This window comes from Papio anubis, chromosome 7 (genome assembly GCF_008728515.1).
Source record: "Papio anubis isolate 15944 chromosome 7, Panubis1.0, whole genome shotgun sequence".
NCBI classification, from domain to species: Eukaryota; Metazoa; Chordata; class Mammalia; order Primates; family Cercopithecidae; genus Papio; species Papio anubis.
Genome location: NC_044982.1, coordinates 106,214,372 through 106,237,479, shown reverse-complemented (window position 1 = coordinate 106,237,479; position 23,108 = coordinate 106,214,372). Strand labels below are relative to the sequence as shown.

At 39.3% G+C, this 23,108-nt stretch overlaps 1 protein-coding gene across 6 annotated transcripts in view; it reads left to right on the top strand.

The window, feature by feature from the left end:
• The first annotated feature begins 9,941 nt into the window (after positions 1-9,941).
• Positions 9,942-23,108, top strand: part of LOC116268620 (ADAMTS-like protein 3) — a 128,850-nt gene continuing 115,683 nt past the window's right edge. For all 6 annotated transcript variants that reach the window (XM_031668420.1, XM_031668417.1, XM_031668418.1 and 3 more), the window contains exons 1-2: positions 9,942-12,462; positions 22,891-23,020. In XM_031668420.1, the coding sequence (XP_031524280.1) occupies positions 12,405-12,462; positions 22,891-23,020 (188 nt within the window). In that variant the 5' untranslated portion in view covers positions 9,942-12,404. The remainder of the gene's footprint in view (positions 12,463-22,890; positions 23,021-23,108) is intronic.

Sequence of the window (23,108 nt, the reverse complement as noted above, 5' to 3'; positions counted from 1 at the left end):
TTTTTTTTTTTTTTTTTTTTTTTTTTTTTTTGAGACGGAGTCTCACTGTGTCTCCCAGGCTGGAGTGCAGTGGCGCGATCTCTGCTCACTGCAAGCTCCGCCCCCCGGGTTCACGCCATTCTCCCGCCTCAGCCTCCCAAGTAGCTGGGACTACAGGCGCCCGCTACCGCGCCCGGCTAGTTTTTTGTATTTTTAGTAGAGACGGGGTTTCACCATGTTAGCCAGGATAGTCTCGATCTCCTGACCTTGTGATCCACCCGCCTCGGCCTCCCAAAGTGCTGGGATTACAGGCTTGAGCCACCGCGCCCGGCCAGGCTATATTTTCTTTATCCTTATCCATTTATCTGTAGGTGAGAACTTAGGTTGATTTTGTATCTTTACTATTGTGAGTAGTGCTTTGACAAACATACAAATGCAGATATATTTTTGATATAATGATTTCTTTTCCTTTGAGTAAATACCCAGTAGTGGAATTCTGGATCAAAGGGCAGTTATATTTATTTTTATTTTTTATTTTTATTTTGTTTTCTTTTATTTTTTGAGACAGAGTCTTGCTCTGTTGCCCAGACTGGAGTGCAGTGGTGCGATCTCAGCTCACTGCAAGCTCTGCCTCCCGGGTTCACGCCATTCACCTGCCTCAGCCTCCCGAGTAGCCGGGACTATAGGCGCCTGCCACCACGACCGGCTAATTTTTTTGTATTTTTAGTAGAAACGGGGTTTCACCATGTTAGCCAATTGGTCTTGATCTCCTGATCCGCCTGCCTTGGCCTCCCAAAGTGCTGGGATTACAGGCGTGAGCCACCGCACCCAGCTGGCAGTTTTATTTTTAAGTCTTTGAGAAATCTCCATGGAGGTTGTCCTAATTTACCTTCCTACTGACAGTGTTTAAGTGTCCCAAGATATGTTTTTCTTTCACTAATACATGCTGCCTTCTCTTACGCTGAAGAATGATTTTAGCAGTTGGATATTTGTGTTTTGTTTCCTCATTCTGGAAATAGAAAAATAAATTATCTAAAAGAGCATTGTCAAATTGTCTTTGGATTCATGTACTGTCATCCTGCATGATCTTTAAGTGCTTCTGTATCCTCTGATACAGGTGAGGCTATGTAGAATAATGCTAGCAGCTGTTGTATACCCTTTGATTACTTCTCTGTACCTCAGTTTTCTCATCTGTAAAGTGGGCATAATAATATTTCCTGATAGGGTTGTTGTTAAAAGAAAATGATACAATTTGTTTGAAGCACTGAAGACAGTGTCTCACAGGAATAATAATGCAATGAATGTCTGATGTTACAATTTTTATTTTATTGTACTTATTGAGCTTTCAACTCAGATATCATTACATTTAATCCTCACCCAATTCCATTAGGTAGGTACTATTATTGTTCTTATTTTACAGAAAATTACTACCTTTGTATTTGAATAACAGTTTTACTGGACTCCTATTCATATGACTCCTATTCTCTCTCTCTCTCTCAAAACTGTTACTGTATTTTTTCCTGATTTTGAATGTTGTGTGCATCTGAGGTACCCCTGTCTTTTTGTTCCTATAGGATACTTACTTTTTGTGTCTAGACACCTCGACAATTCTTTCTTTATGCTCAAAGCTTTGTTAGCCAGGTATACTCATTTTCCATAGCTGCCAAGACCACAAACTTAGTGGTGTAAAACAACACAAATGTATTATCCCACAGTTCAGTGGGTCAGAAGCCCAGTAAATTCAGCTGGTGTCTCTGTTCCAGTTCCCAGTAGGCCAGGATCAAGGTGTCTGTCAGCATGAAGTCTTCTTTGGCAGGAGTCCACTTCTAGGCTCATTAGAATAATTGGCAGAATTCAGTTCCATGCATTTGTAGAGCTGAGATCTTCATTTCCTTGCTGGCTGTGGGCTGGGAGATTGTTCTCAATTTCTAGAGGCCACCTGCATTCCTTGGCTTATGGTCTCATCCATCTTTGAGCCAGCAACAGTGGGTGAGTTCCTCTTACACTTCAAATCCCTCTCGCTTATTAATCTACTTATATTTCTGACTCCAGCCAGAGTGATGTCCTTGTTTTTAAGGATGTCTGTGATTCGATTAAGCTCACCAAAGTAATCTGGGATTATCATCCCATCTCAAGGTCACACCTGTAAATTCCCTTTTGCTGTGTATGGTAATGTATTCACACATTCTAGGGATTAGGGCATGGGAGTACTTGCAGGGGTGAGGAGCCATTATTCTGCCTACAATTCTAGGTTTTTATGTTCATCATTTTAATTACTTTTTCCTGAAAGAGAGTGTACCTTTTCAGGATGTATTTCAGTCACTTTTTTCATATTTTATTTCTGAGCACCTTTTCTGTTTCATGTGTTGGAATCTCCACATGAAGAATCCGGTTTTCTTCAATATTGGATTACCTAGGTTCTCTTTAACTTAGTCCCTTAAAATTGTGCTTCAGAAAATCAATTTTATAGAGATGTAGTTTACATACAATAAACTGTGTCTATTTAAAGTGCACCATCAATGAGTGGTTTTTTTTTTCGTTCTTTCTTTTGAGGTGGAGTCTCACTCTGTTGCCCAGGCTGGAGTACAGTGGTGTGATCTCAGCTCACTGCAACCTCTGCCTTCTGGGTTCAAGTGATTCTCCTGCCTCAGCCTCCCGAGTAGCTGGGATTACAGGCATGCACCACCATGCCTGGCTAATTTTTTTGTATTTTTAGTAGAGATAGGGTCTCACTATGTTGGCCAGCCTGGTCTCGAACTCCTGACCTCAGGTTATCCACCTACCTCGGCCTCCCAGAGTGCTGGGATTATAGGCGTGAGCCACCACACCCGGCTAATACGTTTTGACAGATGTATATATCCCTCAAACCCCAGTCCCACTCAAGATCCAGAACGTTTCCATCCCTACAAAAGTTTTCTTTGCAGCTTCTCTTTCTTTCAATGCTTCATTCACTTCCAAGTCTGGCCTCTGTGTCATTAATTTGATCTTCAGCCATGTTTCTTCTGTTTTTTCCTAGTTCTGAATTACTTGTTAGACTTGTGACAATAGTGTTATTATGTTTCACAGTTGGTTTCCTCAGCTCTGCCATTTTCCATTTTACTCTGTTGTTTTATCATCTCATCTTGAAGCTCTCACATCAGTGAAATGTTATTCTTTTTCAGTTCTTCCATGTGCAAAGACGTAGGTAACACAACCTGTTCCTCTGGTTGTTTTTTGCCCAGACATGGCTCTTTGAATGTACTCCTTTCTTCCTTTAAAAAACAAAATTGGTGAGACAAGATTCAGAATTGTGTGGTATAATATCTTTAAATAAAAAATAATACATAGAAGGAAATCATGCTGGATCATGTGTAAGTATTTTTTAGTTGTCATGGGTTTTTTTTTTTCCTTGTTTTTTTTTTTATTATTATACTTTAAGTTCTAGGGTACATGTGCATAACGTGCAGGTTTGTTACATATGTATACTTGTGCCATATTGCTGTGCTGCACCCGTCAACTCGTCAGCACCCATCAACTCGTCATTTACATCAGGTATAACTCCCAATGCAATACCTCCCCCCTCCCCCCTCCCCCCTCCCCATGATAGGCCCCAGTGTGTGATGTTCCCCTTCCTGAGTCCAAGTGATCTTATTGTTTAGTTCCCACCTATGAGTGAGAACATGCGGTGTTTGGTTTTCTGTTCTTGTGAGAGTTTGCTAAGCATGATGGTTTCCAGCTGCATCCATGTCCCTACAAAGGACACAAACTCATCCTTTTTTATGGCTGCATAGTATTCCATGGTGTATATGTGCCACATTTTCTTAATCCAGTCTGTCACTGATGGACATTTGGGTTGATTCCAAGTCTTTGCTATTGTGAATAGTGCCGCAATAAACATACGTGTGCATGTGTCTTTATAGCAGCATGATTTATAATCCTTTGGGTATATACCCAGTAATGGGATGACTGGGTCATATGGTACATCTAGTTCTAGATCCTCGAGGAATTGCCATACTGTTTTCCATAATGGTTGAACTAGTTTACAGTCCCACCAACAGTGTAAAAGTGTTCCTATTTCTCCACATCCTCTCCAGCACCTGTTGTTTCCTGACTTTTTAATGATCGCCATTCTAAGTGGTGTGAGATGGTATCTCATTGTGGTTTTGATTTGCATTTCTCTGATGACCAGTGATGATGAGCATTTTTTCATATGTCTGTTGGCTGTATGAATGTCTTCTTTTGAGAAATGTCTGTTCATATCCTTTGCCCACTTTTTGATGGGGCTGTTTGTTTTTTTCTTGTAAATTTGTTTGAGTTCTTTGTAGGTTCTGGATATTAGCCCTTTGTCAGATGAGTAGATTGCAAACATTTTCTCCCATTCTGTAGGTTGCCTGTTCACTCTGATGGTAGTTTCTTTTGCTGTGCAGAAGCTCTTTAGTTTAATGAGATCCCATTTGTCAGTTTTGGCTTTTGCTGCCGTTGCTTTTGGTGTTTTAGACATGAAGTCTTTGCCCATGCCTATGTCCTGAATGGTACTACCTAGGTTTTCCTCTAGGGTTTTTATGGTATTAGGTCTAACATTTAAGTCTCTAATCCATCTTGAATTAATTTTCGTATAAGGAGTAAGGAAAGAATCCAGTTTCAGCTTTCTACTTATGGCTAGCCAATTTTCCCAGCACCATTTATTAAATAGGGAATCCTTTCCCCATTTCTTGTTTCTCTCAGGTTTGTCAAAGATCAGATGGCTGTAGATGTGTGGTATTATTTCTGAGGACTCTGTTCTGTTCCATTGGTCTATATCTCTGTTTTGGTACCAGTACCATGCTGTTTTGGTTACGGCAGCCTTGTAGTATAGTTTGAAGTCAGGTAGCATGATGCCTCCAGCTTTGTTCTTTTGACTTAGGATTGTCTTGGAGATGCGGGCTCTTTTTTGGTTCCATATGAACTTTAAAGCAGTTTTTTCCAATTCTGTGAAGAAACTCATTGGTAGCTTGATGGGGATGGCATTGAATCTATAAATTACCTTGGGCAGTATGGCCATTTTCACGATATTGATTCTTCCTATCCATGAGCATGGTATGTTCTTCCATTTGTTTGTGTCCTCTTTCATTTCACTGAGCAGTGGTTTGTAGTTCTCCTTGAAGAGGTCCTTTACATCCCTTGTAAGTTGGATTCCTAGGTATTTTATTCTCTTTGAAGCAATTGTGAATGGAAGTTTATTCCTGATTTGGCTCTCTGTTTGTGTGTTACTGGTGTATAAGAATGCTTGTGATTTTTGCACATTAATTTTGTATCCTGAGACTTTGCTGAAGTTTCTTATCAGCTTAAGGAGATTTTGGACTGAGACAATGGGATTTTCTAAATATACAATCATGTCATCTGCAAAGAGGGACAATTTGACTTCTTCTTTTCCTAACTGAATACCCTTGATTTCTTTCTCTTGTGTGATTGCCCTAGCCAGAACTTCCAACACTATGTTGAATAGGAGTGGTGAGAGAGGGCATCCCTGTCTTGTGCCAGTTTTCAAAGGGAATTTTTCCAGTTTTTGCCCATTCAGTATGATGTTGGCTGTGGGTCTGTCATAAATAGCTCTTATTATTTTGAGGTACGTTCCATCAATACCGAATTTATTGAGAGTTTTTAGCATGAAGGGCTGTTGAATTTTGTCAAAAGCGTTTTCTGCATCTATTGAGATAATCATGTGGTTCTTGTCTTTGTTTCTGTTTATATGTTGGATTATAGTTATTGATTTGTGTATGTTGAACCAGCCTTGCATCCCAGGGATGAAGCCCACTTGATCATGGTGGATAAACTTTTTGATGTGCGGCTGAATCCGGTTGGCCAGTATTTTATTGAGGATTTTTGCATCGATGTTCATCAGGGATATTGGTCTCAAATTCTCTTTTTTGGTTGTGTCTCTGCCAGGCTTTGGTATCAGGATGATGTTGGCCTCATAAAATGAGTTAGGGAGGATTCCCTCTTTTTCTATTGATTGGAATAGTTTCAGAAGGAATGGTACCAGCTCCTCCTTGTACCTCTGGTAGAATTCAGCTGTGAATCCATCTGGCCCTGGACTTTTTTTGGTTGGTAGGCTATTAATTATTGCCTCAATTTCAGAGCCTGCTATTGGTCTATTCAGGGATTCAACTTCTTCCTGGTTTAGTCTTGGAAGAGTGTAAGTGTGCAGCAAATTATCCATTTCTTCTAGATTTTCTAGTTTATTTGCGTAGAGGTGTTTATAGTATTCTCTGATGGTAGTTTGTATTTCTGTGGGGTCGGTGGTGATATCCCCTTTATCATTTTTTATTGCGTCGATTTGATTCTTCTCTCTTATCTTCTTTATTAGTCTTGCTAGCGGTCTGTCAATTTTGTTGATCGTTTCAAAAAACCAACTCCTGGATTCATTGATTTTTTGGAGGGTTTTTTGTGTCTCTATCTCCTTCAGTTCTGCTCTGATCTTCGTTATTTCTTGCCTTCTGCTAACTTTTGAATGCATTTGCTCTTGCTTCTCTAGTTCTTTTAATTGTGATGTTAGAGTGTCAATTTTAGATCTTTCCTACTTTCTCTTGTGGGCATTTAGTGCTATAAATTTCCCTCTACACACTGCTTTAAATGTGTCCCAGAGATTCTGGTATGTTGTATCTTTGTTCTCATTGGTTTCAAAGAACATCTTTATTTCTGCCTTCATTTCGTTATGTACCCAGTAGTCATTCAGGAGCAGGTTGTTCAGTTTCCATGTAGTTGAGCGGTTTTGATTGAGTTTCTTAGTCCTGAGTTCTAGTTTGATTGCACTGTGGTCTGAGAGACAGTTTGTTATAATTTCTGTTCTTGTACATTTGCTGAGGAGTGCTTTACTTCCAATTATGTGGTCAATTTTGGAATAAGTGCGATGTGGTGCTGAGAAGAATGTATATTCTGTTGATTTGGGGTGGAGAGTTCTATAGATGTCTATTAGGTCTGCTTGCTGCAGAGATGAGTTCAATTCCTGGATATCCTTGTTAACTTTCTGTCTCGTTGATCTGTCTAATGTTGACAGTGGAGTGTTGAAGTCTCCCATTATTATTGTATGGGAGTCTAAGTCTCTTTGTAAGTCTCTAAGGACTTGCTTTATGAATCTGGGTGCTCCTGTATTGGGTGCATATATATTTAGGATAGTTAGCTGTTCCTGATGAATTGATCCTTTTACCATTATGTAATGGCCTTCTTTGTCTCTTTTGATCTTTGATGGTTTAAAGTCTGTTTTATCAGAGACTAGTATTGCAACCCCCGCTTTTTTTTGTTCTCCATTTGCTTGGTAAATCTTCCTCCATCCCTTTATTTTGAGGCTATGTATGTCTCTGCGTGTGAGATGGGTCTCCTGAATACAGCAGACTGATGGGTCTTGACTCTTTATCCAGTTTGCCAATCTGTGTCTTTTAATTGGAGAATTTAGTCCATTTACATTTAAGGTTAAGATTGTTATGTGTGAACTTGATCCTGCCATTATGATATTAACTGGTTATTTTGCTCGTTAGTGGATGCAGTTTCTTCCTAGCCTCGATGGTCTTTACATTTTGACACGTTTTTGCAATGGCTGGTACCGGTTGTTCCTTTCCATGTTTAGTGCTTCCTTCAGAGTCTCTTGTAAGGCAGGCCTAGTGGTGACAAAATCTCTAAGCATTTGCTTATCTGTAAAGGATTTTATTTCTCCTTCACTTATGAAACTTAGTTTGGCTGGATATGAAATTCTGGGTTGAAAATTCTTTTCTTTAAGAATGTTGAATATTGGCCCCCACTCTCTTCTGGCTTGTAGAGTTTCTGCCGAGAGATCTGCTGTTAGTCTGATGGTCTTCCCTTTGTGGGTAACCTGACCTTTCTCTCTGGCTGCCCTTAACATTTTTTCCTTCATTTCAACTTTGGTGAATCTGGCAATTATGTGTCTTGGAGTTGCTCTTCTCGAGGAGTATCTTTGTGGCGTTGTCTGTATTTCCTGGATTTGAATGTTGGCCTGCCCTACTAGGTTGGGGAAGTTCTCCTGGATGATATCCTGAAGAGTGTTTTCCAACTTGGTTCCATTTTCCCCCTCACTTTCAGGCACCCCAATCAGACGTAGATTTGGTCTTTTTACATAATCCCATACTTCTTGCAGGCTTTGTTCATTTCTTTTTCTTCTTTTTTCTTTAGGTTTCTCTTCTGGCTTCATTTCATTCATTTGATCCTCAATCGCTGATACTCTTTCTTCCAGTTGATCGAGTCTGTTGCTGAAGCTTGTGCATTTGTCACATATTTCTCGTGTCATGGTTTTCATCTCTTTCGTTTCGTTTATGACCTTCTCTGCATTAATTACTCTAGCCATCAATTCTTCCACTTTTTTTTCAAGCTTTTTAGTTTCTTTGCGCTGGGTACGTAATTCCTCTTTTAGCTCTGAGAAGTTTGATGGACTGAAGCCTTCTTCTGTCATCTCGTCAAAGTCATTCTCCGTCAAGCTTTGATCCGTTGCTGGCGATGAGCTGCGCTCCTTTGCCGTGGGAGATGCGCTCTTATTTTTTGAATTTCCAGCTTTTCTGCACTGCTTTTTCCCCATCTTTGTGGTTTTATCTGCCTCTGGTCTTTGATGATGATGGTGACGTACTGATGGGGTTTTGGTGTAGGTGTCCTTCCTGTTTGATAGTTTTCCTTCTAACAGTCAGGACCCTCAGCTGTAGGTCTGTTGGAGATTGCTTGAGGTCCACTCCAGACCCTGTTTGCCTGGGTGTCAGCAGCAGAGGCTGCAGAAGATAGAATATTGCTGAACAGCGAGTGTACCTGTCTGATTCTTGCTTTGGAGGCTTTCTCTCAGGGGTGTACTCCACCGTGTGAGGTGTGGGGTGTCAGACTCCCCCTAGTGGGGGATGTCTGCCATTTAGGCTACTCAGGGGTCAGGGACCCACTTGAGCAGGCAGTCTGTCCCTTCTCAGATCTCAGCCTCCGTGTTGGGAGATCCACTGCATTCTTCAAAGCTGTCAGACAGAGTCGTTTGCGTCTGCAGAGGTTTCTGCTGCTTTTGTTGTTTATTGTGCCCTGTCCCCAGAGGTGGAGTCTACAGAGACAGGCAGGTTTCCTTGAGCTGCTGTGAGCTCCACCCAGTTCGAGCTTCCCAGAGGCTTTGTTTACCTACTTAAGCCTCAGCAATGGCGGGTGCCCCTCCCCCAGCCTGGCTGCTGCCTTGCCATGATATGGCAGACTGCTGTACTAGCAATGAGGGAGGCTCCGTGGGCGTGGGACCCTCCCGGACAGGTGTGGGATATAATCTGGTGTGCCTGTTTGCTTAAAGCGCAGTATTGGGGTGGGAGTTACCCGATTTTCCAGGTGTTGTGCGTCTCAGTTCCCCTGGCTAGGAAAAGGGATTCCCTTTCCCCTTGCGCTTCCCAGGTGAGGCGATGCCTCGCCCTGCTTCAGCTCTGGCTGGTCAGGCTGCAGCAGCTGACCAGCTCCGATTGTCTGGCACTTCCTAGTGAGATGAACCCAGTACCTCAGTTGAAAATGCAGAAATCACCGGTCTTCTGTGTAGCTCGCGCTGGGAGTTGGAGACTAGAGCTGTTCCTATTCGGCCATCTTGCTCCGCCCCCCCTTTTTTTTTTTTCTAACCTTTAAGTCGCTTCTTGTTACTTTGGATGGAACTAACATTTACTTTTTAAAGGGACTTTTTAAAAAATCATTGAAAACCAGCTTGAAATATACAGAAAACCTAGGAGGACGTTGAGTGTAACCATTATTTGTCCTGCTGGGAGTTGAGGTGAACATTTTTGTTTGTTTGTTTTTTTGAGATGGAGTCTCACTCTGTTGCCCAGGCTGCAGTACAGTGGCACAATCTTGGCTTGCTACAACCTCCACCTCCTGGGTTCAGGCGATTCTCCTGCCTCAGCCTCCCAAGTAGCTGGGATTACAGGCGGCACCACCATGATTAATTTTTGTTTTGCTTTTTTTTTTTAAGTGGAGACCGAGTTTCACCATGTTGGCCAGGCTAGTCTCGAACTCCTGACCTCAGGTGATTCACCTGCCTCAGCATCCCAAAGTGCTGAGATTACAGGTGTGAGCCACCCTGCTTGGCCGAGGTGAACCTTCTTACCTCATCTCTTCTGGAGATTCTCAATCACCAAGATATAGAAGTCCAATTTGAATGAAAATATCTACTTCCCATTAAAACAAAATCCCATTTGTAAGTTTTTATTACCAAGGAGAAAAGAGAGAAAAAAATGACCATAAGGTAGAATATGCACATGCTTAGAAACTTTAAACCTTTTAAAGATATAAAGTAAAAACCTCCCTCTTTAAACATTCTAGTTCCTGACACTTTCAGTTGCTTCTAGAAGAGATAAATTATACATAAACCAGGACACATACAAACATGCTACATATGGGACAGTTCATATACTATGATCTCTTTTTTCTAAAATCAAAAAATAGTATATAGGTGTATATAGATAGTGTATGTTATAGACTGTGGCATATATGTATAATGTATTTATTTCATGTAACAGTCTTCAAGAGAAGACTGTTCTTTATCAATTCATAACTAAACCCATGTCCTTTTAAATGACTACATATTATTACACTATATGGATTCCTCATCTTTAACCAGTTTCCTTTCTGATTCTACCATAAAAGTAGCAAAGAAAGAAAAGAAACATCAAATATTAACTCCAGCATTGCCCCATCCTGGGAAGCTGAGCAAGCCCTCACATGGAATTTGAGAATTAGAGAGAAGGGTTCCACACTAACAATTTTCAACACAGTGAACAACATGTTTTGTGTTGATTGATATTTCTTTGCAGGACACGTATATAGCAATGGCATTTCATTCTGCTGATTGGGGGTGTGCTTTTTTGGACAACTATATTCAAGTCTTGCCTGGGGAAAAAAGGTTGGATGACTCTGTGAGAACCTTACAACCCTGTCTTTCTGAGGTTAGAAATATTAAGCTTTGGAACTGCATCTTAAACAAACATCTTAGCAGTGTTTTCTCAAGTTATTTAGTAGAATGTAATCCCATGGATAAGGGTCTGTATTCACTTAAGTTTATGAAATGATGCACATAATATTTCTCTCTTAAGCATTTGTATTATGCATTTGTATTTCATAGTCTTTGGAAAAGTTTTGCGGTGAATAAATCTGTTGAACATTATTGAGCCCAAAGTTTTCAAAACTTATTCTATTACTGAACCCTTTCTCCTCTATCACTTATTAATATCTCAGGATACAAAGTGTTTCTTCAGAGTATCTTAAATATATCTATCCCTACGGAATCTGGTTTTCAAATTCTGTGCAGGGGTCCAGTAAAGGACCAGATAGTAAATATTTTAGGCATTGTAGGCCAAATGGTTTCTATTGCAAATATTCAGTTCTTTTAGGTAGCACAAAAGCCATAGACAATAGGTGGAAAAATGAGTGTGGTTATATTCCAGTAAAACTTTAGTTATGCACAGTAAAATTTAATTTTATGTAATTTTCACATGTTACAAAAGATCTTTTTTTCTCCCAACAGTTTAAAAATGTAAAAATGATTCTCAGCTGGTGGGCTGTACCGAAGATAGGTGGGCCACATTTGACCTGCTAGTCATAGTTTGATGACCTTTGATTTAGTAGATAATAATTCAGAATAAGAATTAAATGCTTTGTTCAGCAAGATTGTGCAGTATTTCTTTTGTTTTAAAGAAGATCCAGAAGCTTTGTGCACTTGTATATTAAACATAAAAGAATATTAAGGCTTCATCTACTCTGTAAAAAGTGTTTAAGATAACCTAAAATTTAGCTGCTAAACTTGAGACAGTTTAATACTAATGTGCCCATTACAGAGGATAAGCTCAATACTAATTTGCTGAGTAAATATTGGTGAAAATCTCCGTATTATAAAAGAAATTAGATTAGAAGTGATCTCCATATGATGGTTTATTTATTACTAAATCTTAAATAAAACCTTTGTAATTTTCCCAAAGGCCATAGCACAGATTTGAATTATAAAATGTATGTAAAAGTAGAATATATATTTAGTGAATTACTCTTTCTGTTGCTAGTAAGATTTGAAAGTTTGTTAACTGCATTATTGACCATCAACAAAAGTATAGAATTCCAAATGTGTGGAATTTCCCTAAGTGAAGCTGGTTATTTTTGCCTTCACTGAATGTGTCACTCCTCCTTTTCTGGCCTGTATTTAATGACCCTCAGTGTCCTTTTCTGGTGGCTCCCTGGTTTTCCCTAGGTTCATTCCAGAACCCTGGTCAGCCTGTAGTACCACGTGTGGGCCGGGTGTTCAGGTCCGCGAGGTGAAGTGCCGTGTGCTCCTCACATTCACGCAGACTGAGACTGAGCTGCCTGAGGAAGAGTGTGAAGGCCCCAAGCTGCCCACAGAACGGCCTTGTCTCCTGGAAGCATGTGATGAGAGCCTGGCCTCCCGAGAGCTGGACATCCCTCTCCCTGAGGACAGTGAGATGACTTACGACTGGGAGTATGCTGGGTTCACCCCTTGCACAGCAACATGTTTGGGAGGTATTTGAACCTTTGCTTAAGGGACAGTTATGTTGTGTGTTGCTAGTGGTTTGAGAAATTACTCAATCAGGTAAGCCAAATATGCAAATTAGCAAAAGTCTAAAGGAGATGAAGTTATTCAAATAACTGAAAATGATACTTTTTCTTCTTTTTCTTTTGTTTTTTTGGTAGTGATTATTTTAGAAAGGTAAAGGAGAGTGGTACTATATCCTAACCAAAAAAAGTATGTTTCTTTGCCTAAGAATCTGCATAACTGAGATGGGGTGGGAATCTCTGGTTCATATGAAATAAATAGGAAAATGCAGAATGGATAAGTTAAGGCAATCTTGTTCATAAATCAGTCTTATAGATTGAGGTAGCCTGGAATTGCATTATCTGATGCAACTCTAGATCAGAGTCTGTCCTCAGAAAATATTTGGGTTCATATCCGCACATTGGACCAGCACCTACGGGAACAAACTAATCACCATGATTTATGTTTGTGTACATCAGGGTGACATACACAGCCAGGAAACCCTGTTAGGATTAAAAAGTGGTTGTGCAGTCAGGTGACCTCAAAGGGGTGAGAAGTTGGCCCCCTGATGATTTATGCAATTTAGGATCCAAAAGGGAGTGAAGGAGTGGTCAGCAGGAGTCCAGATAGCCACGCTTGAGGGCTCTGTTGAAAGTAAAAAGATAGAAATAACAAATAAGAAAACTATATCTTTTACTCACATGAAGGAGACTGGGTCTGACCAGGGATCCAGAGCTCCTGTCACCCCATTCTTTGACCCCTGACTGTGCCTTGCAGCCAGCAGTTATGTAAAGAACTTGGTGCCTGAATGTGCTCTGCTCTCTGTCCAGCCAATGGTGGGAAAACCACAAGGAGCTACTGTCTTAGAGTTCTTGGCTCAAGATCATGCTTTACTCTTCCCAACAGTCTTGAGCCCATTACTTGAAACTCCCTATCAAGTTGTGGAGCTCATGGCCCATTCATTGTGCCTGAACCCCTCACTCTTGAGCCTGAATTCTCAATCCTTGTCATTCAGTCTCTATGACTTGATTGTGTCTGTCTTTCTCTTTCCTGTCTAATTCAACTTCTGTACCTGCCTATCCTTGCCACTTTTTGTATAACCTTGCTAGCCTGGCAGTAAACCCAGCTGAAGTGGCATGTGCCTTACCCCCAGGCTGCCCCTAAACTACTGCCTTGCAGACAGAGTTGCACATGTGGACTTCAGGTGTCTTAGCTGCCTCTGGATTCTTTCTCCCTCTTACTTGCTTCTGTCTGGTTGCTAAAAGTCCATGCCATCTAGCTAGGAATTTAGTCTTTCTGATTTACTTGAACCTTAAATATCTGCTGTATCTCTTCCCTCCACAGCACATTGTCTGGGTTGCCCCCCACACTGCCTTGTGTCTGTTCTTGCCCAAGCCAAACTCCTGCCTGCTCTTGAGTTCAGAATCCTGGACACATTTGTTTGTTTGTTGTTGTTGTTGTTTTTTATGTCTTGGAAACCTCAACTCTAACATGCCCTTGGCAATTTGGGAATTGGTGCTTTCTCTTGATAGGTGGAGAAACCCTCTAGAGATAGCCACTGAGATGCAAAGATGGTCCCCTATTCAATCACAATAATACATGCCTGGAACTTTCTACTGTATGACTACAAAATGCCAGCTGTCTCCATTGCTTCTGGGCCACCACATTGCTGCCGTCTGCCTAGAGACTTGGAGCTGTGTCTTTCATTAGGAGAGCAGGAACAAGTCCAGCTGTTGCTTGCACACCCCAACATCTACCTTGTAATCTCAAGCTTTTAAGTGCTGTTGGTAGGATCCTTGTTTTTGTCTTCTCCTGACTGGCAAGATCCCCTCATGTTGGGAAAGCATAGCATGCTGGGTACCTGAAACTCAACAGACCAGTCAGAGTTGTCCAAAGAGAGATGACCAGGTAAATTCTAATTCAGCTGAGAGAGACTGCTGTTAGATCTCATTTTTGGAGCCTTTTACTAAAATACTAGAATCTACCTTGTGTTCCCAGTACCCACTGAGATGGCCCTAGATTCCACCTCCAGGATGGCTAAACTCATGGGATAAATTTCTCTCTCTTTTTTTTTTTTTTTCAGTAACAGCTTTATTGAGATATAACGCACACACCATATAATTTATGCATTTAAAGTATACAGTGTAGTGGTTTCTAGTTACAAAGCTGTGCAGCCATTAACATAATCAATTTCAGAACACTTTCCTAGAGAACACTATATCCTTAAGCAATCATACCCCATTTTCCCTCAAACTCTAACCCCTGGAAACCACTACTCTCTATTATGGACATCGCATATAATGGAATTATATAATATATGGCCCTCTGTGACTGCCATCTTTCACTTAGCATAGTGTTTTCAAGGTTCATCTGTGTTGTAGCATGTGTCAGTACTTCATTCCTTTTTATGGCCAAGTAGTATTCCATTATATGGATATACAACATTTTACCCATTCATCGATTGATAGAAGTTTGAGTTGTTTGCATGTTTGGGGTATTGAGAATAGTGCTGCTGTGAACGTTCATGTATATCATTTTATATGGACATGTGTTTTTATTTATTTTGGTTATATACCTTGGAGTAGATAGAATTACCTTTGAATCCATTTAAAACATGTTAAGTTTTTTGACACTTGACTAATTGAGTTTGATTATCCTTAGTGGCACTGTGCACCTTTTGCCCTGCTATGAGAAGAGGAACTGCCTTGCATCTGTCAGAAATGCAATTCAGTATTCAGATGGGTGATGTTAAGGTGCCCATTTGCTTTATGATATACTCTTGTGTATCTGGAGCACATTTTACAAATTTTAAAAGAGCTGAAGTTGGTAGCCTTTTACTACTCAGGTAAGCAGCAGTTTAGTCTTATAAGGGTATATTTTATTGTTTAATCCTGGAATAATATTATTGAAATGAACCTTGGACACCTACTAACCCAGATTTTGTAGTTGGGGAAGCTGAGACTCAGAGTCCATCATAAAGCCAACAATAGAAAATGAATAACTTGATTCTCTTTCGTTAGAGAAGGTTGACTGAATTATAAGTACATGTAATAAGCTTCCTAGCTTTACAAAAAGTAATATTTTTAATTTCTTGAGTTCAAGATTAAAGTTCCTTATTATAAATAACTAAATCCTATAAAACTGAAGAGCCAAGGCATAAAACCAAAATCCTTTATAAAGGCTGGGATGGAAATTGTGGGTGAAGTGACTCAGGCCTGTAATCCCAGAACTTTGGGAGGCTGAGACAGGAGGATCTCTTGAGGCCAGGAGTTCGAGATCAATCTGGGCAACATAGCAAGACCCAGTCTTTAGGAAAAAAAATGAAATAAAACAAAATAAAGGCTGGGAATTGGGTACCTGCTCTGTGTTAGACTCCATGGTTCTTCACCAAGTTCTGCGCTAAATCTTCAGGGATGTAAAATAAATAGAACATATTCTTTGCCTTGATGGAGCACAGCTTTTGGTTGTTTTGGTTTTACTGTCCTAACCACACTGCTTATAGTCAGTGGTACTTGCCTCTGTGATCTGTTTCAATGTGGTTAGGTAAGTTCAGCTTCCATAAGTCCAATAATGTGTGAGTTATGAATGTGGGCTTTTAGCCTTCACCCAGGATAGCAGAGAGGATAAGTCTACAATGACTGACAACCACAATAAAATGAAATTTACACAGGCATATATTTATTTCTTCAACATTCTTATTTTTGCTAGAAAAGTAATATACAAATTACAAGTTTCTGAAAAGATAAATTTTGGTCACATTCTGATATTCTGTATCCTTATGTTTTCTAACCTATCTTCACATCATACAGGAAATAAGAATAAATCCATTTGTTGTAATTACTGATGCTTAAGATCCTTGCATAAGTCTCTTTTCACATTGGGGTAGCAACAGAGAATTCTTTTTTAATTCCTAAAAGCATGAAGAATCCAGACACCAATCTCCAGCTTCCAAAGTGTGTGTATGTATGTATGTATATGTATGTATGCATGTACTCATGCAGCAGTATCTGTGTGTGTACATACATCACATGCATGCACACACATACACATGTACATCCTGGAAGATGTGCCTACCTTTTTAGTACCCTCTGGCAAGGTTTTATAATTTATTACATCATAAACATTCCTTACTGAAGTCCTTCTTTTATATTTTATATTGTTTGTTGTTTTTATGACCTCATTTTTTTACCTTTATGTTTTTCAACAACACAGGCTAGGAGTATATATGTGGACATTTGAGACCTGACCCCAGTATGAACCCCAGCTCTGCAACTCTCTTTGTGCTGTCTGTTTAAATTTGAAGAGGTGTGGTTTATTTTGCTGTAATGATAGGAGTCATACCTACTTCATTAGGCTTAATGAAATAATTAAATGTGATTATTAAAGAAGGTGATGTTCAAAGAGTGTTTAATAACAGTGTGTGGTACATTGTATATAATAAATATTAGTGGGACGATTATTTTACAATATAATAATAAAGCATTCCTCTTATATTGGAATGCTTTGAGTATTTCTCTTTTTAAAAATCTGACTAAATTGCTGAACACTTTAATACTTCTAATCATTTTTCAGCCTATTTTTATGAGTTTTCTAAGTAAATGATCATCTGCTATTAATGATGATTTTATCTTTCCCTTTCCAATGGTTATTTAAGTTTCACATTTTATTGGCTTGTCTAGAATTCCGGGAACAATTGTAAATAATGTGGATAATGCCAACCTTGTCTAGGTCCTGTCAGTAGCAGGGATCTCTTTATTGTTTCATTTAAAAACAATGTTCTACAAATATTTATTGTATGTTTCTATGTGCCAGACACTGGCCTAGGTGGTAGTGACTCAGTAGTTCCTAGCTTTGGAACTGAGCTCTAATAGGGAAAGTGCATTCATCACATAATCATACTCACATGTATATAGAATTACCACTGGTTGCAGCAATTGCAAAAGAAGTATATGGTGCTATGAAAAGGGGCATTTGACCTAATTACACTTGGATTTAAATCTAAAAGATTAGGCATTAGCTAAACAAAAGGGAATTTGGAGGGGGTGGCACACGGATAATTTCCAGCAGAAGGAGCCTATGCAAAGGCTGGCAGAAGGGTGCATGGTACATTCCAGGAATGGAAGAAGCCAGGCACAGTTGGAGTACTGAGAATGAGACAGGGTTTAGTGTGGCATGCTGCTAGATAGGAAGGCAGAGGCCAGATAATTACGGCCTTACAGGCCATGTTGATTTGAGTCTATCCCAACATCAATGGGAAGTCATTCAAGTAATTAAAGTGGGAGTTATGTGACCAACTTTTTATTTATTTCATAAAAGTTAGTCCAGCTGTATTGTAGAGAATGGATTAGAGAGGATGAGGATGTTGTGAGAGCGATCACATAGGAAGCTATTGCCTATTCCAGGCAAGAGCTCGGACCGGAATGGTGACCATGGTAGAGATAGAGTATGGTGGATGACTTTGAGAGACGTGTAGGAGATAAAAGGATCTGTCACTGGAGTGCGTAAGCAAGAGTGTGATGGCAAGTCTGAGTCCTAAGACTATTTTCTGAGATTATGAGTGCTAAATGTTGGTGAGGGAACCCATGAGTTCATTTGTGGACATAACACTTTTAAGATGCCTCTCGACTTCCAAGTGGAGATGCTAAGTAGTCGGTTGGATGTGTGAGTCTGAAGTGAAGAGGAGTGGTCTGAACTGGAATGGTACATTTATGCATCATCTGTGTATCCAGGGATTGAAGCCAGGGGCATGGACAAGAATTTTCAGAATACTATGAGGAGTGCAGAGGGTCTAGGATTAAGTCTTGAGGAAATTCAACATTCAGTGGCTGGGTGGAGGACACTAAGCCGCAAGGGTCTGTGAGAAGAGATCAGCGAGATATGATGAAAACAGAAGTCTGTGGTGTGGTGGAAACCAGTCATCTGTGTTGCATGCCTTGCAGAGGCAGAGAGGAGAGGGTTCAGCATTGGCACTGGGTTCAGCAGTGTGAAGCTACGGGGGACTTAAGGAAAGGCCATTTCAGTGGAGGAGCAGAGATGGAAACCAGATTTGAAAGGGTTGAGGAAACAATGATAAGTGACAGAGTGGAGATGAATAGAGGAGTTTTGTTTTGCAGCAAAAATTGGCCGTGTTAAAGAAGACAGAGAGGAAGAGATGACTAAGATGGCCTTGTGGGTTGAGGCAGATCTGTGTGGGTGTGAGTGAGGGGTGGTGTTATTTAATGTCGGAGACCCTTGGGTACATTTGAAAAGCAACAAGAAAGCTCTAGAATGAAAGTGAAAGACAAAGTAATAAATAGGTTTTCTAAGAAGATGGAAAGGGATGAAACTCCAAGCACAGTCGTGGAGATCAGTCTTAATTCATTGGAAGGGCAGCTTCTAATTGTAATAAGCAGGGAAAAGGCTAGTGAGGATATGAGAGTAGGTGGGTTTGTATGCTTATAAAAGGAAGTTCCCATCTGGTCATTTCTGTGCTTTTGTGCATATGAATATTTGCTGAAAGTGATTGGTAGGTGAATGACAGATGTTTGAGGTAATGATGTAATTTTATTATACTGCTGATTATAATATGCTATTATTTAATTTAGGATATATATATATATAAATATATATGAATGATACTGATGCATGTAAATGTACTCTATTTTGCATAGTGGAGTACAAGAATTCCTTTCTACAAATGGTAAAATGGGAATGAAGATTGCATTGGCCCACTATGGGCTCATTTGAGCATACTCCCAATAGAGATGTGTTCCCGACATGGTACATTAGCAACTGCCGTTTTGTTTTCTCCAAATCCCTTCAAATCATGACAGGCCTCGAGCTGTAGTTTCTTCCAGGTCCTCTTGACATAATTGGTCACTTCCGCTCAGGCTCCAGTGGTTTATGATGCCCTTCCTAAGGCCAAATGGCTTTCAACAATCCTTAATCTTTACCAGCTGTCTCCTCAACTGGTTCCTAAAAAGAACTCACCTATTTAAAGTGCTACAAAACTTGCATTTTAACACCAAACAGGATACCTTTGGATCCATAACATATTATGCTTCACCCTTTTTCATTACCTGGTACTTTACAGTAATACCCCTCCAGTCAAACTAGCTAATCAGCAGAAAGAGAAAAAAATTAACTCTTCTTTCCAATATGATCCTAGGCCTGTGTGTATGTGTGTATTTTGGAAACAAAGAACATCATTATATATAATATAGCATTATACAAGCCCACACTGTATGAAGCAGACCTCTTTTTTCCTCGTATAGGTTTAGGTATCAGGTTTTAGTAGTTTTGTGAGATGAACTGGCATTTTATATACCTTTAAATAATTTTAAATAGTTTATATCATAGAAATCATCTGTTTAAAATGTTTGAAAGTGCTAGTTCCTACAACTGTCTAAATCCTGTCCTGTTTTTGGGATTGAGGGGAAGCATCATGGCTCCATCTTTAACATTATTTTCAAGTTTTCCCCCACTTATTGTTATATTCAATCCAAGTTCTTATAATAATTTTAAAATAAATTGCATAATTTAGATTCCCTTGGGACAAAAACCATCCATTTCATGAGGATACTGAAATTTATTTTCTAGAGTTGTTCATCGAGTCTGAAGTGGCTGTAAGTCTCCCTGTTCTTCCTTTTCCTGCCACAAATAATGTGCAATCTATTTACTCTTTGGCCTAGAACTTTATAAAAATTCTAATAGGTGGAGTTGGTGAGTTTGATTGTTTATTATTCACTTATGTTGGACTATATTATAGTCAGAGAATGTTACCTGCATAATTTATGACTTTTGAAACTTACTGCAGTTTTCTAGACTAATACAGGATCTGTTTTTGTTGATGTTCCATGGATGTTTCAAGAAAGCATATTGTATCTATTTCTAGGGCCCAAGACTACTTGATTTTTAAAGCAACATAATTTTCTTACACAAATTAATTTTTCCTTATTTATTTTACAACTTGGCATATTAAATACTGAGTAGCACATAAAAGGCTCTGACTATGGATTTTAAAAATCTCTCCTGGTATTCTTACACTGTGTGTCTGTGTGTGTGTTATGTTATTTGACATGTTGAAGTAGTCAAGACTGTTATTTGCAAATGGCAGAAACCCAACCAAGCAAAAAGAACATGTCAGCTTATTTGTTGGTTCTGCTTCTTTTCTTGGAGTCTGTGTTTTTATGCTTTAAATATTAATTTATTTCTTGATGAAGGCTTAAAAATATGTATATATTTTGAGACAGAATCTTTCTCTGTTGCTCAGGCTGGACTGCAGTGGTACAATCATAGCTTGCCGCAGTCCCAGCCTCCTGGGCTCAAGTGATCCCCTCACCCCAGCCCCCTGAGTAGCTGGGACTATAGGCGCACCCACCACACCCAGCTAATTTTTGTATTTTTTGTAGAGATGGGGATCTCACTGTGTTGCCACAAGCTACGTATATTTTTCTTCTTCTAAAAAAAGACTCTTTCATGATAACACTGCAAAAGTCAAATGTGAAGTAAGGGATGTTGCCTTGTGCTACAAAAGGATTTTATTTGAAAAATAATGCCGATGTTTCAGCACTTGATGTATTATATTCTAAATTCATAGTTGTAATTATTACCTAAATTTTGTTACAAGATGAGGTAAACTTATTTTTATAATTTTTCCTTTTCTAACTTTGATTTTTGAAAGTAAATGCTTAATCAAATATTTTAAGGTGAGAAATGTCAAAGTAACATTGTAGGACCAATGTATGGGATGGGAGATATTTTGTGGCCATTTTTGGAAAATATACTCTACTTCAGTAAGTATCCTAAATCAGCTATTCAACTTATAAATTCTTTTCAGTAAACTTACTTTAAGACAGAAAAGTTTGTCATGAGTGTTGTACAATTCCATCCAGAATGGGTTATAATGGGGCTTTAAGGCCCACTTATTCAGAAAATGTTCCAAAATAGTCTCTGGAATAAAAATTTCTAAAGAATTTCTGTTATAAATTAAAATATATTTGGAAGTTAACTGGATTTTTCTCAGATTTAAAAAAAATGAAACATACTAGGAAATGTACACTTAAACCTCTACAAGGTAACTAAGTTTTGATATTTGCAAATAAAACCTAGAGTTATTAAGTTGTAGCAATGCCTTCTTATATCTCAGGTTAGCCAATGTTTATTTTAAAAGTTCATAGAAGATACATGCAGATTTAATACTGCATCCTGCCATGGCAGGGAACATAAAATTACAACTGAAGACAGCAGGAGAAAATTTATTAGAAAGAACTGAACATCACAAATATGTATTTTAGAAGTATCTTTGGCCAATACTACATCCTGTAAAATGGTTGAATTGAAACATGGCATTTGGAAAAAGAACCACAACCTTGTAACATAATGGAATGTACATTCTTGCATGAAAATGAATGCATTTGCATATTTCAAATAACATAGTCAGTTGCTATTACAGTTTGTATGTGACTTTTTAATCAAAAGTTTGATTTACATCTTGTTCCATCTGATTTCCCAATAATTTTTTTTTGTCTCAGCAGACAAAGAATACTAGTTGAGAACATAGGCTTTGGGGTCAGACAGACCTGTCTGGCCTCAAAGGGAAAATATGCTTGTGAAAGTTCATATTTTCACAAGGAGCAGTCTTGTACTTTTTGGCTGTATTGCATTTTAGAATCCCTAGAGTATGTACAGAAGAAAGACCACTGAATTAGGAGGCAGGGAATTTAATTTTTAGGCTTGAATCTACCACATTTTTGCTGTCTTAGTTTCTCTCTAGACCTCAGTTTCCTTATTATTAAATTAATAAAATGGAGGTAATAATGCCATTCTTTTGACCTCACCGATTATTGTGAAAGCACCTTGTACGCTTTGCAAATAGGAGGTGTTGTTATTGTTTTTCCTAGCAGTAGAAATGTTACAAATTACAGTCATAGTGAACAGGAACTCAAATCATAATTAAAATTTTGAGGAGTTATGTGTCTGCCAGATTTAGCACATTTGCAGTGATATAGAGAAAATGTTATTCTTTAGCAGCTGATTCAAAAATTCCTCTTAGGGAAACTCTTGTGACTGTTTGGAAGAAACACCTTGATGGCTTATTTGGGGAAACTCCTAGCTTTGGGTACATTTGGAATACAGATAAGTCCAAGGAGGGGTGGGTAGTCGGGATGCTCTTGAATGTTTCAAGGTGAGCAGATTTGGGAGAGAGGGAGTAAAGGGACTGAATTTAAAAGGCGAATGAAGGAATATTGTAGACTGGGAGACTTTGGATAATGCAAAGTTGTTTGCTCCCAGGTGTACTCTGAAATACATCCTGCAGCTCTATGATAGTCAAAAGGACAGTGTTCTAAGAATGAGAAGACCTAAGACTCTATTTTGTTTTTTCCACAACAAATGATTCTATGTCATTTGCATTTTTTCCTCTTTCCAACCTGCAGGCCATCAAGAAGCCATAGCAGTGTGCTTACACATCCAGACCCAGCAGACAGTCAATGACAGCTTGTGTGATATGGTCCACCGTCCTCCAGCCATGAGCCAGGCCTGTAACACAGAGCCCTGTCCCCCCAGGTATGTGCTGTCTTGTGCTCCTGGTATATACCATGTCCGGGTGGTAATACCCTCCCCTGCAGAGAAACCCACCTAAGTGCAGACTTGT